The following is a 19,445-nucleotide window of genomic DNA, read 5'->3' on the forward strand; positions in this document are numbered from 1 at the left end:
AGATGGCAAACACAAGTCTGTGTATCTGTACACTATGGAAGAACATACAAATTTCAGAAAGCACTGATATGTCTCTCTGGGGTAGGAAACACGAGAGATTCAGATTAAGTCAGGGATGGAGGAGACTTAATTTCTACCTCTATAAAAACATTAATAATCCTCTTACCAAATATCAGTTATGAATAACAAGTATCTTTAATTTTCCTAACATGATTAAATCAACATAAAGATTCAGATGCTCTTTCAGCTTCATCTCTAAGAACTTGGCGAATGTTACCTTTCCACTCTTCTATTGTATGTTCCCTTTCATCTAATTGCTTGTCAGGTATCTTGGGTGGTGGCTGAAAAACACAAGGGCAGTAATAATTGAGTTGCTTTATTGGGAGTACATAAATTCTTTATAATTATTTGAAGTATTAGAGGCTTTCACAAATACATCATCAGACCAACCTTCTTATGTAGAGAAACTAATTTTGGACAACAAAATGACAAAAAAAAAAAAAAAAAGATGTTGAACTGTCTTTTTCTCTTCTTCCAGTTTTTGAAATTGTCACATTTTATTTATATTACAGAATTGTGCTATGCTTTGGACACAATAATTTGTTTTGCAATTAGTTACAACGTTTTCCCAAAGTGTTCAACATTCTAGCTCATTATGTAAAAGGCAAGGCAAAAAGGTAAGAAACAGTGGGATGTAGCTTTATTTTGTGTCAGGGGTGCTTGGAGATGCTCATTAACTTAAGATACCATTCATGCAAAAACAGAAAAATACCATCATCATTTATCTATACTTTTATTTAAATTTAAAAAGTCTCCTCCAAACCTAACTCTAACTCAATATATTCTTCAAACATTAAGAAAAGAACTTACAGCTTCTGCTTCAGAAGGATCATACCAGACATTGATATATGGATGCTGGAGGGCTTCATCTACAGAGATCCTTTTAGATGCATCAATTACCAGCATTTTGGATAACAAGTCCCTTGCCTGACTGGCTGTAAAAATAATGATGTTAATGTACATGTACCTCATAAAAGTTTTTAAATTACCATAAACTTCAGAAACTTGACATTATCATTTATCAAAAAGTATATGTTCTTTTTAAAAGAACAGATTTTACTATAAAATCTGGTCATACATATGGTCAAAAAATAATTTTACAAAAAAAAAGTAACTAAAGTCTTTCACTTTGTTCCATTACCCAGAGAGGACACTGGGTTATATCCCGTAAGAACATAAACACACACACACACACACACACACACACACACACACACACACACACTCAAAATGGGATTAAATATATGTATTTATAAAAAGTACCTTTAAGTTTGTTGTGTTCCGAGTCAGCTGGGAAAAGTACATCGGGGAAGAGTTTCTCAAAGCTATATCCAGCATATTTAGGTCTGTTTTCAACGTAAGTCCTTACTGTTGGTTGTAGTTTCTTCATGAATTCAGGGCATGGTGTTCCAAGCTGTTCAATAACTTTATTCCACTGATCAATATCTAATATCAAGTAGCTAAGAAAAATACTCTGTATCTAATGTTCAACACATTAGTCATATCTATATTAAAATGACAAGAAAATGGCATTTAAAAAACCCTAAGAAAGAATGTGGCAGTTATATATCTTCTGTCTTATAGCCAGCTTGTAAAAGGCAATGACTGTAGACAGACAGAAAGGATCAATAAACAAGCTTTGTTAACCTTACTTTGTCTGTGTGTGTGTGAGTGTGTGTGTGTGTGTGTGTGTGTGTGTGTGTGTGTGTGTGTCTAATACTGATTTTACCCTAACAATGGAAGCTTAAACCTACAAATTCTATATACAAATGATAGGTGACTGAAGAAATAATGACAATTACTACTCACAGGGAATCTGAATTTAAACTGTGCACAATTCTAGAATACAAAATCTGTCTTTTCTTGCAGCTTATCAGAAAATGTGAAGGATAAGAAATATTTCTTATAATCTGTCCTACTTTTTTTAGTTTTCTACACTGACAGAAAATAACCTGTAGCAATAAAAATGATGGGTCTAACAAAAGTGGCATTTTCTTTTGCCACTCTTTGTTTACCTTACGTTAATGAAAATGTTTTTAAAGCTCTGAAACTTAAGAAAATGAGTCTGTTTTGGTAAGTTGTGAGGTTAGGACTCCTTGGTCTTTTTCCTCCTAGTCTTTATACTCCAAGTCTTCTCTACACCTAACTCAACTTTTCTTACTGTAACCCAGTGAGTATGGCTTTTTCCATCCCCGGTCCTACAACAACTCTAAGTGTCACTAGCTGATAAACACGTAACAGATCACTGTTAATATGAATACTAAAAGTGGTCAGATGAACAAAAAGAATGAACCCAAATCTACTCATCACCATATAAAACTATCACTGCTAAAATTATCTGATGAAAATATCAGTATGTTATGTTGAATAATGAGACAGCAACCAAAAAACACGAAACACACAGAACATTAACAAAAGAGGAGGTGTTGGGGGTAAAAAACAAAAGGATGAACAGAAGCAACAGACAATTCTAAAATTCATATTAAGTCCTAAGGTACTTCTAAGACTTACTCAAGTGTACAATTATTAGAAATTTTAATGCAAGCCATGATTTTTGATTTAGGTTAAATAAATCAACTCAAAGCCAGCAAGTAATTGTGGATAATTAACTTGAGCAGTTGTCAGAATTAACATACAAAACAATAAATGAGGGAAAGGAAAGTCTATGTCAAATAGCAGGTGGTATTTTGAAAGAGTAATTTAACAATACTTTATTATTAGGGAGAGACAAATACATTATACCTGACCAAGCTGAAGTGCTATCATACATTTTGACCTTTAGAAACTACATTTTAGGCCAAAGGTAAGGATACGATCTGTACCTGGGAACAAAACACCACCTTTGATCATTTCTCCCATGATGCACCCAACTGACCAAATGTCAACTGAAAACAAAATGCAATGACATTAACATAAAGATTTTGGTTAAAATAAAAAAAAATATTTAAACATTAAAAAAAATCACATACACCATGTATACTTTAAAATTATAGAAAGCAGTATAAAATAAAAATGAGTGACAGTGAATGTGCTCTAACTACCAGCAGAGACTGTATGTCCTACTGCCAGATGCAGCCTACAAATATTTCAGCTTCTTTTCTCAACAATTTTTGAACTATAACAGCCACAAACTTTACATCTGTTTACGAAACCCATATATATATGTATATATATATGAATGTACCATGTTTATTTTCATTAGAGAACACAAGGAAGTTCATCACCTAACTAATTAAACTGCTGCAGCAGCACAAGGATACAGTCCCTTCCTGGAAAGAGGATTTTGTGGCAAACCATTTCTCCCATAATGCACCCCACAGACCATAAATCCACTATATGTTTGCAGCACAAAAGAAGGAAAAGCAAAGCAAAAGGTCATTAAAATCAAAGAAGCATAATATGACTGCATTATATAAAAACTGCAAAACATCACAAAAAGAAAAAAGTGATTTTAATTTTAGCTAATGGAATAATTTAAAACACAAAATATTTTTCAAAAGGCTTTGATTCACAAAAGCAAACGTGAAGTATTGCCTTTTAACTACACATCTAATTTTAAAGTGAGAGCTATGCACAGAAATCACATAATTAAGAAACTTATACATTTTGTCTCTAAAAATTTGTTTATAAAATAGGCAGAACAAAACACAGACTTTACAAATAAGGCTGAAAATGAACACGAGGTAGCAAAATTTAAATAAAATTTTGATTCTATTTTGAGGGTCAACTGTGCATTATACTCTCTCTTTAAGTCAAATAAAAGAAAAAAGCATGAGCAGAAATAATCTAGTATATTAAAATCTTTACACAGAAAGAATGTTTCTATGAACAATTACAGTTAAAAAGTTAATTGAAAGCTCTTCAGAAATTTTCAAACTGGATTTCAAACTGGATAAATGTATTAAAGAAATCCTATGTTTATTCTGAATCAGAAGTAATTTGTCTTCTTGGCAATGCCATGTTACATTTACCCTACTATCCCAAAAGGAACAAGTGCTTAGAGAACGAGCAAATAATCAATTAAGAAAACTTAAACTTTTTTCTCCACCTGAAGTTTTTTAAACCCATATAGCCAAACTGCTTTGGTTTAAGTTAGTTTTAGCTGGGTACAGTATGAAAGTTCCTACAGATTTATTATCTACAGAGTCTCCTCAATGACTCACTGACTCTTATCAACTCTAATCAATGCTGAAAAGAATCTGCCAGAAACAGAAAGGGCAATCTCCACCTGTTTCACTAATACACCCTGACATTTTATATCTTTGGTCTGAAAATTTGGTAAAAACAGGAGAGTACATGGCTAAATTTGTTGTGGTAATCACTTCATAATGTATATAAACACTGAATCACTGTGTTGTACACTTGAAATTAATATAATATTGTATGTTAACTCTACTTCAATTAAAATAAAAAGGAGAATAGGTGGCTGCAGCTTAATAGAAGAGGGGAAGAATGAGCAATTTAAAAAGAAAGCCTTAGAAACTTGCATTTGTTTTTGAAGTTTCCAGGCCCTTTTTGAGAGCTTGAAGAAAAGGGCAAAAGTATTAGGGAGAGGCGCCCATGCTGGTAGACTTATGAAATTAGAAGTCTGTACTTTCTAATACACTCAATAAAGAGACTGCCAGCTCATTACAGAATCTTAGGAACAAAGTTGGTAATAAATTTTGGAAATCCTGTAGAATTAAAGTTTCTCTAAAATTTTATATTAAGCGGCGCCTGGGTGGCTCTGTCGGTTAAGTGTCCGACTTTGGCTCAGGTCATGATCTCGTGGTTCGTGGGTTCGAGCCCCTGCGTCAGGCTCTGTGCTGACAGCTCAGAGCCTGGAGCCTGCTTCAGATTCTGTGTCTCCCTCTCTCTCTCTGCCCCTCCCATGGTCATGCTCTGTCTCTCTCTCAAAATTAAACAAACACTAAAAAAATAAAGAAATAAAATAAAAATAAAATTTCATATTAAAATACATATGAGTTTTGGGGTGCCTGGGTGGCTCAGTCAATTGAGCGTCTGACTCTTGATTTGGGCTCAGGTCATGATCTTGCAGTTCATGGGATCCTGGGATCTAGGGATTAAGCCCTGCCTTGGGCTCCAAGCTGACACTCTCCCTCTCTCTCTGTCCCACACCTGTGCTCATGGGCACACGCACTCTCTCTCAAAAATAAAAATAGAAATAGAAATAAATACATATGAATCCTTATGATTCAAAACTTTCAAGAACAGAATTTTAAAGGAAAAAGTAATACTCATAAATCAGTTCAAAGAACAATTTTTTCCAGGGTTTTCATTTTATGGAAAAAATCTACAACAATAACTTTTTCCTATAGATTTTTAGAGAATGGCAAACTTTAGTTAAAGATCCAGGACATAATTTATATAGATAACCTTAAGAAAAACGTTATTTTTAAACAAATTTCAAAAGCTGCAAGCGTGGGAAGATACTGTCTGGGTTAGTGAAGTCTCTCAGAACATAGTAAGCCTAATTCAAACAAAAAACTAGCTTTAAAGGGTCAAACTGCTTAGTCTGTTTGGCAGTTTAAATATATTCCATTATATCACAGTTTCCAAAAAGCTTAATGGTAGCTTGCAATAAAAGACAAATAAAGTTATTAAAACAAATGGCGGTGGGTGTCACTAAAAGAAGGAAGTTCTTATGTTTAACTTTGCTGCTAATGTTATCATGAGTGAGCATTACATTTAACTCCATTTCCTGAGGCAAAAAAAGGCAATCAAGTGATCTCCACAGTTCTTATCTAAGACAGGAAAGCATGCCAATTCTTCATAGGATAGTTTCTCTTGATGTTAATTTCTGGTAGGGAGCTATGTCCCAAAATCACATTTACAGGTCACTGAGTGACACAATATCCATGACAACCAATAGTTTTACAGCAAATGCAAAAGCAATCTTCATGCTGATCACTTGAAGTATCAACTCTCAAAAGAAGAGTCTAATATTAAATCCAACTCACCAAATTCTAAGGCATACAACAATTTTAGGTAGAGAGTAAGAAAACAAAACAGCATGTTTACTTAGGAAAGAATAATTGTAAGTGTTTAAAGTGTTTGTTTTTAATTAATTCAGAAAAGCAAAGAAATTAAGTTAAAACCCTCTGTTCAATATAGTCTTTTATAAAAAAGAAATTTGAAGATTAATATAGTTTCTTGATTCAAAGTAAACTGCTTGCTGTTCTAGATTTCTTGATAGAAAAAACACCTAGGTCCTTTTCTAGGGAGTATTTTGGATGAAATTGCATTTTAAAAGTTATAGTTTAAGTTAATAATAATCCTGTGCAGATTTATTCATCTCCTAAATATCTGAGTGAGATTCAACAATACTTTCTTTTTTTAATTTTTTTTTAACATTTATTCATTCTTGAGAGACAGAGAGACAGAACATGAGGGGCAGAGACAGCGAGAGGAAGACACAGAATCTGAAGCAGGTTCCAGGCTGAGCTGTCAGCACAGAGCCGGAAGTGGGGCTCGAACCACGAACTGTGAGATCATGACTTGAGCCAAAGTCGGATGCTTAACCGAGTGAGCCACCCAGGAGCCCCCAACAAAACTTCTTAAATTCTATATATGTACATATATGTATAAAATTTCTAAAAATGCATGAACTACATGCCTGATAATTTTCAATCTTGATTCTACTGTTGAAATATATAATTGAGGGGCGCCTGGGTGGCGCAGTCGGTTAAGCGTCCGACTTCAGCCAGGTCACGATCTCGCGGTCCGTGAGTTCGAGCCCCGCGTCGGGCTCTGGGCTGATGGCTCAGAGCCTGGAGCCTGTTTCCGATTCTGTGTCTCCTTCTCTCTCTGCCCCTCCCCCGTTCATGCTCTGTCTCTCTCTGTCCCAAAAATAAATAAACGTTGAAAAAAAAAATTAAAAAAAAAAAAAAAAAAAAGAAATATATAATTGAATATACCCATATACAATAATGCTATTTCTTTAAGGCAGGATACAGGCTTTGATGAAACACTGTTTTTCCCCAAAGACCACCTTAATTAATTATCCATCAGCTTTGCAGAATGGCCTCAATGTAGCTCTTACAGTTTACACTAAGTGCTAGAACCTTAGTTTCATGGGATTGGAAATATGTTCAAATATCACCAATGCAAAGTAGGATTATTACTAAAAACAAACTGTCAATCTACCACATACTTCCTAAGTCCCTGTTAGAAATGCTCATTTTCTGGGCGCCTGGGTGACTTGGTTTAAGCGTCCGACTTCAGCTCAGATCATGATCTCACATTTTGTGAGTTCAAGCCCCGCATCAGGCTCTGTGCTGACAGCGTGGGGCCTGGAGCCTGCTTCGGATTCTGTGTCTCCCTCTCTCTCTGCCCCTCCCTCGCTTATGCTCTGTCTGTCTCTCTCTCTCTCTCTGTCTCTCTCTCTCAAGAATAAACATTAAAAAATTTAAAAAAAGAAATGCTCATTTTCAAGTTACAGGCAAACAAATGGCATATATTGTTTCAGGGGCAATAGCAACAAACTCTTTATCCAACTGTAGTGTTGACTGTTATGTACTTCTATTTAAATAAACAGGGGCCCCAAGTTTTTCCAAACATTTATGACAAAATTTATAGTTACTTTCAAACTCCTGATAAACACCTCAGTGGTACATTTAACTCTATGCACTTCCAGCTTAAATATTTACATAATAAATCTGATAAACAAAAGCCAGTAACAGTATTTTGAGTAAATAGTGTTTGCTGACCGTTTTCTTTGTAGCCCATCCCTAGGATGACCTCAGGTGCTCTGTAGTAGCGAGTCACTACGTAAGGCGTCATCATGAAACTAGTTCCTGCAGTCCTGGCCAGTCCAAAGTCAAGAATCTTCAAAGTGCAGTCTGATTTTACCACTATATTACTGGGCTTTAAGTCCTTCAAAATACAAAAATAAAAAATGGCTGTTGTGATATATACAAACATTTTACAGTTCACAAATTGTTAGATCAGTTGTAAAATAATTCATGGTAATTGTTATAATTTATCTCATTACAATCCGTATCACTGCTCAGATTCCTTGTAACAGGTAATTGTAAGACATTAGCTTGATGGCATTTTTCACTTATGAATACATACTTATTACAGAAATTAGCAATGGAAATTATGATTAGCTAGAAATTTTCAATCAAGTGCAATAAAAGCAATTTTGAAAGGTATTTTAAAGCTCACGTAAGAACTGTTACAGTAAAATAAAGAGAATAGTTAAGGTAAGCATTTATACTCATTTGTATACTAAATTACCAGATTTTTAAAAATCTCATTTTAAAGTCACAATGAGCTTTATATAGATAAGTCAACGGGCCATTCTATTGACAATCCAAGACCTTTCAAATTGGCAGATTTTCAGCATGCTTTGGTGGCTCAGTCAGTTAAGTGTCTGACTCTTGGTTTTGGCTCAGGTCATGATCTCACAATTCATGGGTTCAAGTCCCACACTGGGCTCTGTGCCTATAGTGCCCACCCTGCTTGGGATTCTCTCTTTCCTCTCTGCCCCTACCCCACTTGCTCTCTTTGTCAAAGTAAATAAATAAACTTTAAAAAAAATTAAAAAAAAAAAAACCAAATTGGCAGACTTTCATTTGTAAAGGACTGAAATGATCTTTTTTTAAAGTCATTATCAGTTTTTTTCAGCTTAAAAAAATTTTTTTTAATGTTTTTTTTTAATTTGTTTTTGAGAGACAGAGAGAGAGAGAGAGAGAGAGAACAAGTGGTAGAGGGGGCAGAGAAAGAGGGAGACACAGAATCCGAAGCAGGCTGCAGGCTCTGAGCTGTTCACACAGAGCCCAAAGCAGGGCTTGAACCCAAGAACCCAGAGATCGTGATCTGAGCTGAAGTCAGAGGCTCAACCAACTGAGCCACCCAGGCGTCCCATGGACTGAAATGATCATTACCAGTGTTTCCATCACTGGCTTCCCACTTTAAATCACACAAATGTGTTCATAAAATTGTTGTCTGCCCATAGAAGTAGGACACCATTGTCTTGGTGCCACTAATCCATAAAATACTAGCAGTTGATGCTACCAAATAAGGTCCTTGTGAAGAATTTTCTACCTGCCCAACCTTAAGGAATTCTATGCTATGATCATTAAAAGGAAGGCAGCAGCAGCATAAACACTCATGACTTTCAAGTCCAACACACTTTGTCTGTTAGCTCTGATGAATCTTATTATGAACCAAGAAACCAAAGAAAGCAAACTCAATGTATCTGCCCACAAACACATTCCATTATGGGTACAGACATGCAGTATGTAACGTTGAATATCAACGATTAATACAAAAGAAAAAAGCTGGCCTTTAAGACACTGTTTACACTTTTGTAACACCTATATCCAGAAAATCATGTATGTTGTCTTTAGCATATTTTGATAGGCGATCATGAATGGGTTTAGAAGATATGTACTCCAAGGGCTTTGTCAAATTGAAAAAAGATATCAACAGGCTTAATGAAATATAAAATGAAAGTTTTCATTACAGCTATTTTGTACATATAATGTCGTACTATTTACAAAACAGATTATCTCAGCAAATACAGCCTGTTCAAGAATTGCATATTGCAAAACTGAAACTACTTCAGTGTCTACTGTGATGGTTAATGATTAATGGCTCTTTACACTACTACACTCTAGCCTAGAAATAAGATGCCAACCTTAAATACTTTATTTTGGAAAGATTAAGAGCAAAATATAATTTTTTTACAAATATGTTTTGTCAAGAAAATGCTTCAAAGACTATTACCTGAAATTCATCCTTGTATCAACTTACAGCTTTCCACAGATGTAACACTGCTAACTATCCATGAGAAGAACTAAATTTGCATAAATTTGTGGCAGAGGAAGTAGGATTAATCTAATAATCCAGCTTCTCCACAGTATTTTTCAGCCTCCTCACAGACAAGCCCTAACCATGATGAGCTCTAGTCAATGGGCTGTGAGTGGGAGCAAAGGACACAAGGGCCAGGAGCGCCTGGGTGGCTCAGTTGGTTAAGCGGCTGACTTCGGCTCAGGTCATGATTTCGTGGTCTGTGAGTTCAAGCCCCGCATCGGGCTCTGTGCTGACAGCTCAGAGCCTGGAGTCTGCTTCAGATTCTGTGTCTCCCTCTCTCTGACCCTCCCCCGTTCATGCTCTGTCTCTCTCTGTCTCAAAAATAAATAAACGTTAAAAAAAAAAAAAAGAAAAAAAAAAAGAACAGAAGGGCCACTGCACGACACCCTGTTGTCTCTTCCTCGGCTCTGGTGATTAGTACCTCCCAGATAGTGGACCCTCTGTCAAGCGAGCTTGCTGAGCACCTATGTCCTTACCCCACCATGACCTGCACTGGATATGTAGTATGGGCCATAAACCTTAGCTGTGTTAAGCTCCTGAGAATTCAGGGTTTATTTGTTACCATGACATAGCCTAGTTGTACCACTGCAATTTGAAATAAGGAATATCTATTTGGTCTCTGTCCCAATTACTGGCACAGAGCTCCTAAAACCCTTGCATTACCTAAAAGAGCACTAAAAGTCAAAGAACTACTTTTTGTTATTCCTAAGAAGTCCCATTCAACCAAACCAGAGTTTATGTTAAGGAGGTGACTTTTGTTAAGTTCCAAAGATGGGGGGCTGGTTGCCAGGGGCAACAACAAAATGATTAGAGGGTCAGAACTCTCAGCATTTCCCACTCAGATCACCAGGGAGAAGAAGGCTAAAGACCAAATTCAACATCAAAGGCTAATGATTTAATCAATCATAACATGTAATGCAGCCTCCATAAAAAAAAAAAAAAAAGGACTGGTAAGGAGAACTTGCAGGCTGGTGAACATGTGGAGGTGCTGGGAGAATAAATCTTGCCCAGTACATCTCTCTATCTGGCTGTTTCTGAGTTATGTCCTTTGTAATAAACTGGTGAGTTCCCTGAGTTCTGTGAGCCACTCTAGCAAATTAATTGAACCCAAGGAAGGGGTCTTATAAACCTCTGAATTATAGCAGTAGTTCAGAAGCACAGGTAACAAGCTGGGTTTGTGACTGGCATCAGAACAGTGGGTACTTCTGGGCCAGATCCCTTAACCTGTTAGATCTGATGCTATCTCCAGGTAGGAAGTATCAGGATTGAGTTAAATTATCAGATACCCAGCTGGTGTCCAGAAAATCTGAGAAGTGTTTGGTGTGGGAAAAACTACCACACATTTGGCGTCAGAAGTAGTACAGCAATAGTGTAAAAGCAAAGGAAACACACAATGTTTTTCTTTTACACTAGTCTATTTTAACACTGAAATTAGTACTAGAAGTGGGGTGTTACTATTATAGACACAGAATCTTGGCTTAGCAGATTGAGCAGCAGGCAGCAGCGAAATTAATATCAGAGGTTGGAAAGGTGATCCAGATTATATATAGCAATACATTTCATGATCCTGTCACTTGCAGTAACTTGGAAGGCACAGCACTTGTATACTGAACCTGAAGCTCTAGAACAAGGGTTAACAAATTAAGGCCTATTTTTGTGAAGAAAGTTTTATTAGAACACAGTTCTCTTCATTCAATTACCTACTATATACAGCTGCTTTTGTGTTATTAGCTGTTTTGTGTTAGAGCTAAATAGCTGTGAGAGAGACTCTATCATCTGCAAAGGCTAAAAGATTCTCAAGTCTTTACAGAAAAAGTTTGCTGACCCCTGCTCTAGAAGAGATTGGGAAGCAAAACCTTCAAAATGTGTGTTGATGGCCATTGGCCGCATTTGAAAGAACTGGCCACTTTAAAAGCAAAAATGAAAGGGACCCGGAGTCTAGATTTTCAGGACCTTGCCATTCTAGAAAAGCTAAATGCTACTGAACCCTTAAAAAATGGCAGATTGTCCAGTAACTCTCTCCCCCTCCCAACCCAATATATACATTTTCCTTGACTTCACAGTGGTATTATGTCCCGATAAAACCTCCTAACTTGAAAATATCGTAAGATGAAAATGCATTTAATATATCTAACCTACTGAACATTAGAGCTTAAGGCTACCCTACCTTAAACATGCTCAGAACGCTTACATTAGCCTACGGCTGGGCAAATCATCTAACGCAAAGCCTGTTTTACAGTCAAGTGTCGAACAGCTCATGTGATTTATTGGTGGTGTCCTGAAAGTGAAAACCAGAATGGCTGTATGCGTAGGGAAAGCTTGCTACGTGCAGCAGCCGTTCACCCTGTGACGGCGTGGTGGCGGGAGCCGCGGCACTGTGACAGAGTGCTGCACCACATTATCGCTAACCTGGGAAAGGATCAAATTCAAAGCACGGTTTCACACCGTACTTTTCACACCACAGTAAAGTGGAAAAATTAGGTGGAGCCCCCATGAGGAAGGGACCATCTGTGCTCCTCCACCTTACTAATGAGCCAAAGTCAGATGACTTGTTTTAGGCAATGGAATGTGAGGGAATATGTTGTACACCAAATCTGAAAAGTTCTCTATATTTTTAAAAAAAGTTTATTTTAAGAGAGAGAGAGAGAGAGAGCGCGCGCACGCACACAAGCATGGGAGGGTCAGAGAGAGGGAGGGAGAAAGAGAGAATCCCAAGCAGGCTCCACACTACCAGCACAGAGCCCGACGCAAGGCTTGAACTCGTGAACTGTGAGATCATGACCTGAGCCAAAATCAACAGTCATGCTTAACCAACTGAGCCACCCAGGCGCCCCGAAAAGAAGTTTTAAATATGCTTGATTTAGCTTGGCTCTTGCTCCTCCATCTTTCACCAGGAGGAAGGGATGTGCCCCAAGGAGGCACCCTTTCAGCCTGGATGCTGAAACGTGAAGGTGGAACAAACCTGGGATCTGAAGCAGTGCCACACGGCCAACCCTGCAGACCCCTGAACAAGCAATAAACGTTGTCTTATGCCACCAATACCTTGGATTTGTTTTTCATGCATCATTTCCACGTAATAATTCTGAAAACCCTGGAGGGAAAAAGACCAGTAAGATCTTTCAAAAACTTGATGAAAATGCCTCAGACTTGTCAACAGAAGCCTGAAAACTTAAAGGTAGACATTAAATCCAAGAATGCAGAACCAGTGACTAACAACAGTGCTGTGAAAAGAACTGTAATTAAAAACAAGAAGCCTCTTAAGTTTCTGAGAGAGTTGTATTGTCAAAGAGCCCAGGAGCGCCTGGGTGGTTCAGTCAGTTAAGCACCCAATTTCATCTCAGGTCATGGTCTCACATGTCGTGGGTTCAAGCCCCATGTCAGGCTCCACAATGACAGTGTACAGGCTATGTGGGATTTTCTCTTTCCCTCCCTCTGTCCTTCTCTCTCTCTCAAATATAAATAAATAAACTTAAAAACAAAAACAAAAACACCTCCATTAGCCTGTGACTCTTCTGGCTTTAAAACAGTAGCTCTCAATTCAGGGCAATTTTGCCCTCAAGGGATATTTGGCCATGTCTAGAGACAGTTTTGGTTGTCGTAACTGGGAAGTACTGGTGGGATCTAGTGGGTAGAGGCCAGGAATGCTGCTAAACATTCTACAAGGTGCAGGACAGCTCCTCAAATGAAAGAATTCTTCATCCAAAACATCAACAAGGTCCAGGTTGAGAAGGGCTGCCTTAAAATGACACTTGGGCTCCCCAATTTTTTACAGAGAGTAAGCTGAGAAGGCTGAACAGCCCCCAAGGAGAACAGATTTTTTTTTTTTAGTTTATTTATTTACTCTGAGAGAGAGAAAGAGACGGCATGCAGGGGAGAGGGGGAGGGAGAGAATCCCAAGTAGGCTCTGTGCTGTTAGTGAGGAGCCCAATGTGGGGCTTGAAACCATGAATGTGAGATCACGACCTGAGCTGAAATCGAGAGTCAGATGCTCAACCAACAGAGCCATCCCGGTGCCTCCCAAACACATTTTCTAATAAACACTTCAGATATATTTAAAAGGATAGTGGAAAAGAAGGACTCTTCACATAGTAGAGGCAGGTACCACAGAGAACAGTGTACAAAGTGTTCCTTGCGGAACTAACCAAGGAATATTCCTCATCCCCAAGGGAAGTGACATTCACAATGCCTGCCCAACAGAATTCCAAATTACAAATAATCAGTGTCTGAGTTTTTCAGTTTCCCCAATGGGATTGTTTACTATGGTTACCCTGGCCTGGTGTGACCATCATATCTAGGGGATGGGGGCAGGGAGAGTAAACAGGAGTGGTCAGATAATTTGATCATTTTAGCTTCTGGACTAAAAGGAACAATGTCTTGATCTGAAGTAGAGATTACCATGTATCACTTGGGAAATAAATGTCTTGATAGACTAGGACTCTGGGTTATCTCCCCTAAGCAAGGGGTGAGTGTACTATGTGTGGCATAAAGGGGGCAAAGAAGTGTTCGACAGCCTGAAGGGTAGTGTACGGCAGAAACTAATGCTCACCACCATGTCGAGCTCTGCCTCTCCACATTTCCCTGTCCCTCATAATTAAGCAGGTCCTCGTGACTAGTTCTGCCAATGGGCTCAGGACAGAGGTGATGTGTGTCACTTCCAGGCCAAAGCTAGAAAAGCCAGTACAACCACTTGGCTTTCTCTTCGCTGGACACAATGACTGGCAACTATGCAGATGGTGAAGCTTGGGTCTCTTGACTATGTGGAAGGAACCCCATTCCTCCCCCTGCCTTGTACTGAAGCCCTAAGAGATGAAAGTTCAGATTATTTTACCAAGCAAGCGATTTTAGATCAGGTTGGGGTGAAGGGTATTTAAAAATTGTTTTAATGGCTATTTATTTTTGAAAAAGAGAGCGAGCGAGACAGAGCGTGAGCAGGGGAGGGGCACACAGAAAGGGAGATACAGAATCTGAAACAGGCTTCAGGCTCCAGTTGTCAGCACAGAGCCTGATGCGAGGCTCAAACCCACGAACTCTGAGATCATGAACTGAGCTGAAGTCGGACACTCAACCGACTGAGCTACCCAGGCGCCCCAGGGTGAAGGGTATTTAAAATTAGTAGCAGAGCAGAGAGATGAGCATCAGTTGTGGCCTCAAGACCAGCTATAGGAGAGGGTGCTGTAGTTTATCCCATGAAACTTCTCATAACTTCCTCAAGGAACAGACATCAAATAAAATCCTGGAGGAAGAGTCTCCAGAACCTACTGTATGAAGGAAATGGGAACAAGAGGCACCAGAGGTGTCCTACAGTGGGTCCTCTGGTGGCTGTTCTGATTCCTGATTCAGGACTGAGGCACTCATTCTTCTAGCTGCTGCCAGCGTTGGGTGCCGAGTTTGCAGCAACTCTCTCCAGAACTGCCTTCAGCCACAGAGAGCCACTTCTCCAATGGCATGCGGCTCCCCAGAGCAAAAGTCCAGTTAAGTCAACAGCTGAGGCCTCTGGAGTGACTGCATCCAATTCAATTTCTCCCTCTGTCCAGTTTTACTTCCTTTACTCCCTCAAAGATGCTGATCCCTAGGGGAATCCCCAACAAACTTCTTACATGTGTTATCTGTCCTAGAGATTTGTTTCCCACGTAACCTGACCTAAGATAAAGGCACAGACTTCTTCACAGTATGTCTCTTATTAGCTCAAACTTATTATGTAAATTTTCTACACTTGTACTTATTTTTACCACTTTATCTATCCACACTAAGGGAGTATGTTAAAATATCCCAATACTGGGGTGCTCGGGTGGCTCAGTTTGGTGAAGTGTCCAACTTTGGCTCGGGTCATGATCTTGTAGTTTGTGGGTTCCAGCCCCGCGTCGGGGTCGGGGTCTGTGTCTGTGTCTGTGTCTGTGATAGCTGAGAGCCTGGAGCCTGCTTCAGATTCTGTGTCTCCCTCTCTCTCTGCCCCTCCCCTGTTCTCGCTCTCTTATTCTTTCTCTCAAAAATAAACATTAAACAAAAATTTTTTAAGAAGTATCCCAATACCATTGTGTTTGCATAATTCTTCTATTTTCCACAGTTTAAACTCTGTGTATTGTAACTCCACTTCATGTATAAAGTTCTTGACAGTTACTAAATAAGTGAATTACACCCTTTATCCTTACAAAGTCACTGAGAAATGCTTTCCCCCTGGCTCCACGATATTCAATTTACCTGACTAAATAGAGTTATCCTTGTTTTCATGTTTCATTTTCCCAGTACATCTTTGCCAATGCCTTTGCTTTTAGCCTTTGGAAGCTAGTTACAATTGTTTGCATTACAGAAACACACAGTTGTTGTTGGTAGTTTTGTGTGTCAAAACCTGAACTTTGTTCATTAAGGGGTTAATTCCCTTTATCTATTATGTTACCTATTGGTCTTCCGTAATTTAATGTTCCCTTTTTATGTTTCTTGCTATGTCTTTTGTTTCCTATCTTCTGTCATGTGGTCTGTGATTTCTGTTACCCCCATTAATCTGAAAATATTCTATTTGGGAGATTTTACTTCACTAAAATCAAATTCATTTCCATGGTGGCACATTACTATCCTGGTCCACAGGGCAAAAGAAACAAGCAGAAACAAAACCCAGAAGTTGAACTCATTTGCCTCTCACAGAATAGGAATATGGGATGAGGAAGATAACACACCTTCCCATTGAAAGAGATTATCTCCTGTGTTGCTTAAAGATGGCATCAGACATAATATTATAGCAGTTGCATATGCAATATACAAAGCAATTCAGTCAGAACGATAATTAAGGATAAGCCTAAATATGTCACATACATAACGGTCTGAAAATAGTTAATCTGAGAACAAATCTGTTTTCATTTTGAGTTAGATTATTTGACACAAGGTAGCTCAGAGAAAAGACAGAATTCCAATGAATTACTTTTCAAGAAATTTCTCTCAAATTAAATGCTATACTTTTCCAAGAATAAGCTAGAATTAAAACTAAAATACAAAAAACACACGTCCACAAGTTCATGTCAGCATTGCTCACGATAACCAAAAAACGGCTAACAACCCAAATGTCCCTCAAGTGATGAATGGATAAACAAAATGTGGTATATATCCATAAAGTGAACTATTGTTTGGCAATAAAAGGAATAAGTACTGATACATAACACATAGAGGGATGAACCTTGAGAACATTACTCTAGGGAACAGAAGCCAGACACAGAAGATCATATTATATACAATTCCACTTGTAAGAGATGTCCAGAACAGGCATATATATGGAAACAGAAAGTAGGTTTGTAGTTGTGTGGGGCTGGGGGCAAAGGGAACAGGGAATAACAGAAATGGAAGGCTAACAGGTGCAGGATTTCTTTAAGTGGGGTGAAAATGTTCCAAAATTAGATTGTGGTGACGGTTGTGCAACCTTTGAGTATAGTAAATAATTATTATACGGTATGGGAATTACATGTCAATAAATCAGTTAAAAACAGATTACAAAAATATATAATATTTCTGAACATCTGAGAAACAACTCTGATGAATACTCAGTTTTATATCATTGGTAATGATAGCAGGATATTTATATACTGCCTCATTTCAAAGCAAAACTAAGCTTATTCCACTCCATATAAACCCGTGAAGTACAACGCCCCAAAATATGATTAAAGACAGTGATGTCAGCAAAAATGGAAGAGTAGACTGCTTCACAGAAACGCCAAAAAGCAGAGCAAAATGGATCAGAATACTTTTTCAGAAATCTGGAAAACAGTCAAATGTTCACAACAACCAAGTAAACATAGAACTGAGACAAAGGCAACTTAAAAAACAATAGGCAAGAGTGTGGTGTTTTTACTAGTCCTGTCCTACCCATCTTCTTGGCTGCCCGCATTCTCAGTGTGGGACTCTTGTCTTGGGCTAGACAGGGGGCATTTCTCAAAAACACTGCAAGACAATTGAATAACCTATTCTGCCTGTGACAAAACACTGAAGTTGAAGAAAACAAGATGTGGCATATATTCAAGAATACAACATACACATAATAGAAGTTTCAAATAAGAGGAAAAAGAAAAGGGGGTAGAAAAAAAATTGAAAAAAATGAGTGAAAACATCCAAATTTAATGAAAGTCATAAATCTACACATCCAAGCTGCTCAATAAACTCCAAGGATAAAAGCAAAGAGATCGTCACTGAGACATATTATAATCAAACCGTTGAAAGCCAAAGACAAAATGAGAATCTTACGAGTCAAGAGGGAAGCAACTTGTCACTTATAAGAGATCCTCAATGGTATTAACAACTGATTTCTCAAAAGCAATCACAGGTGCCAAAAGGCAGTGAAAAGACACATTTAAACTGCTAAAAGAAAAAAAAATCCAAACAAAAACTCTGTATCTAGCAAAACTGTCCTTCAAAAGTAAAGGAGAAACTTAAGACACTCTGAGATACAGCTATGGCAGTTTGTTGTTAGTTACACCTGCCCTATAAGAAATGCTAAAGGGAGTCTTTCAGGTAGAAATAAAAGGACACTAAATAGTAAACTGAAGCTGTAAGAAGAAATAAAGAATACTGGTAAAAGTCGTTACATAGGTAAATAACAAAGGTCAGTATTACTGTGTTTTGTGTTTCTAACTCCTATTCACCCCCACCCCACATATGATTTAAAAGGCAAATGCACTGAACAATAATAACATATCTATCTTATTGGGCACAGTGTATAAATATGTAATTTGTGACAACTACAACATAATGGGGGAAGAACAGACTGTATATAGGAGTAGAGTTTTTGTATGCTATTGTATGCTATTGAGGGTAAGGTGGTAATAATCTAAAATAGATTCTGTTATAAATTGAAGAGACTAAATTTGCAATCCCAATGGTAACCTTTAAGAAAATGACTGAAGATGACAAGGAAAAGGAAATGAGTAAAGAATCAAATGGCACACTACTAAAAAAGCAATTAAACACAAAAAAAGCAGCAATGGAAGGATTGAGAAACAAAGAGATACGAAATAGAGAAAACAGCATGGTGGCAGAAGTGAATTCTTCCTTATCAATAATTGCATTGCATGTAGATAGATTAAACTCTCCAAGTAAAAACCAGAGAACAGCAGAAGGGATACAAGAAAATTGATCCTATTAAGAGACTCTAAAGGAGACTCACTTTAGATTCAAAGGCACAAAGTGGAAGAACGGAAAAAGATATTTCAAGCCAACAGAAACCAAAAGAGAGGTGGAATAGCTAACCTAGTATCAGACAAAATAGACTATTAGTCAAAACTGTTACAAGGTGGGGCGGGGGGCGGGGGGGGGGGTGCCTGGCTGGCTCAGTAGCAAAAGCATGCAACTCCTGATCTCAGAGTTGTGAGTTCAAGCCCCACGTTGGGTGGAGAGATTACTTAAATAAAAATAAAACTTAAAAACAAAAACTGTTACAAGGGGCAATGGAGGACAATAAATTTTAACAGAAACATCAATCCCTCAAGAAGAGACAGCAATTATAAACAACAAAGCTCCAAAATATAGGCACAAATGGACATGATTGAAGGGAGAAACAGATAGTTATACAATAACAGTTGAAGATA

General features: G+C 38.0%; 1 protein-coding gene across 5 annotated transcripts in view; it reads right to left on the reverse strand.

Annotated features, from left to right (window-relative positions):
- Window positions 1-19,445, reverse strand: part of MAPK8 (mitogen-activated protein kinase 8) — a 102,483-nt gene that overhangs the window by 12,268 nt on the left and 70,770 nt on the right. For 4 of the 5 annotated variants that reach the window (XM_030335623.2, XM_030335619.1, XM_030335620.1 and 1 more), the window contains 5 exons: window positions 7,770-7,935; window positions 2,874-2,945; window positions 1,324-1,506; window positions 871-995; window positions 278-341 (listed from right to left, as the gene is read on the reverse strand). In XM_030335623.2, coding sequence (XP_030191483.1) covers window positions 278-341; window positions 871-995; window positions 1,324-1,506; window positions 2,874-2,945; window positions 7,770-7,935 — 610 coding nt within the window. Of the gene's footprint in view, window positions 1-277; window positions 342-870; window positions 996-1,323; window positions 1,507-2,873; window positions 2,946-3,320; window positions 3,393-7,769; window positions 7,936-19,445 lie in introns of all 5 variants that reach the window. The other variant, XM_030335622.1, reaches the window with a different exon arrangement.

The sequence above is a fragment of the Lynx canadensis genome, chromosome D2 (genome assembly GCF_007474595.2).
Source record: "Lynx canadensis isolate LIC74 chromosome D2, mLynCan4.pri.v2, whole genome shotgun sequence".
Lineage (NCBI taxonomy): Eukaryota > Metazoa > Chordata > Mammalia > Carnivora > Felidae > Lynx > Lynx canadensis.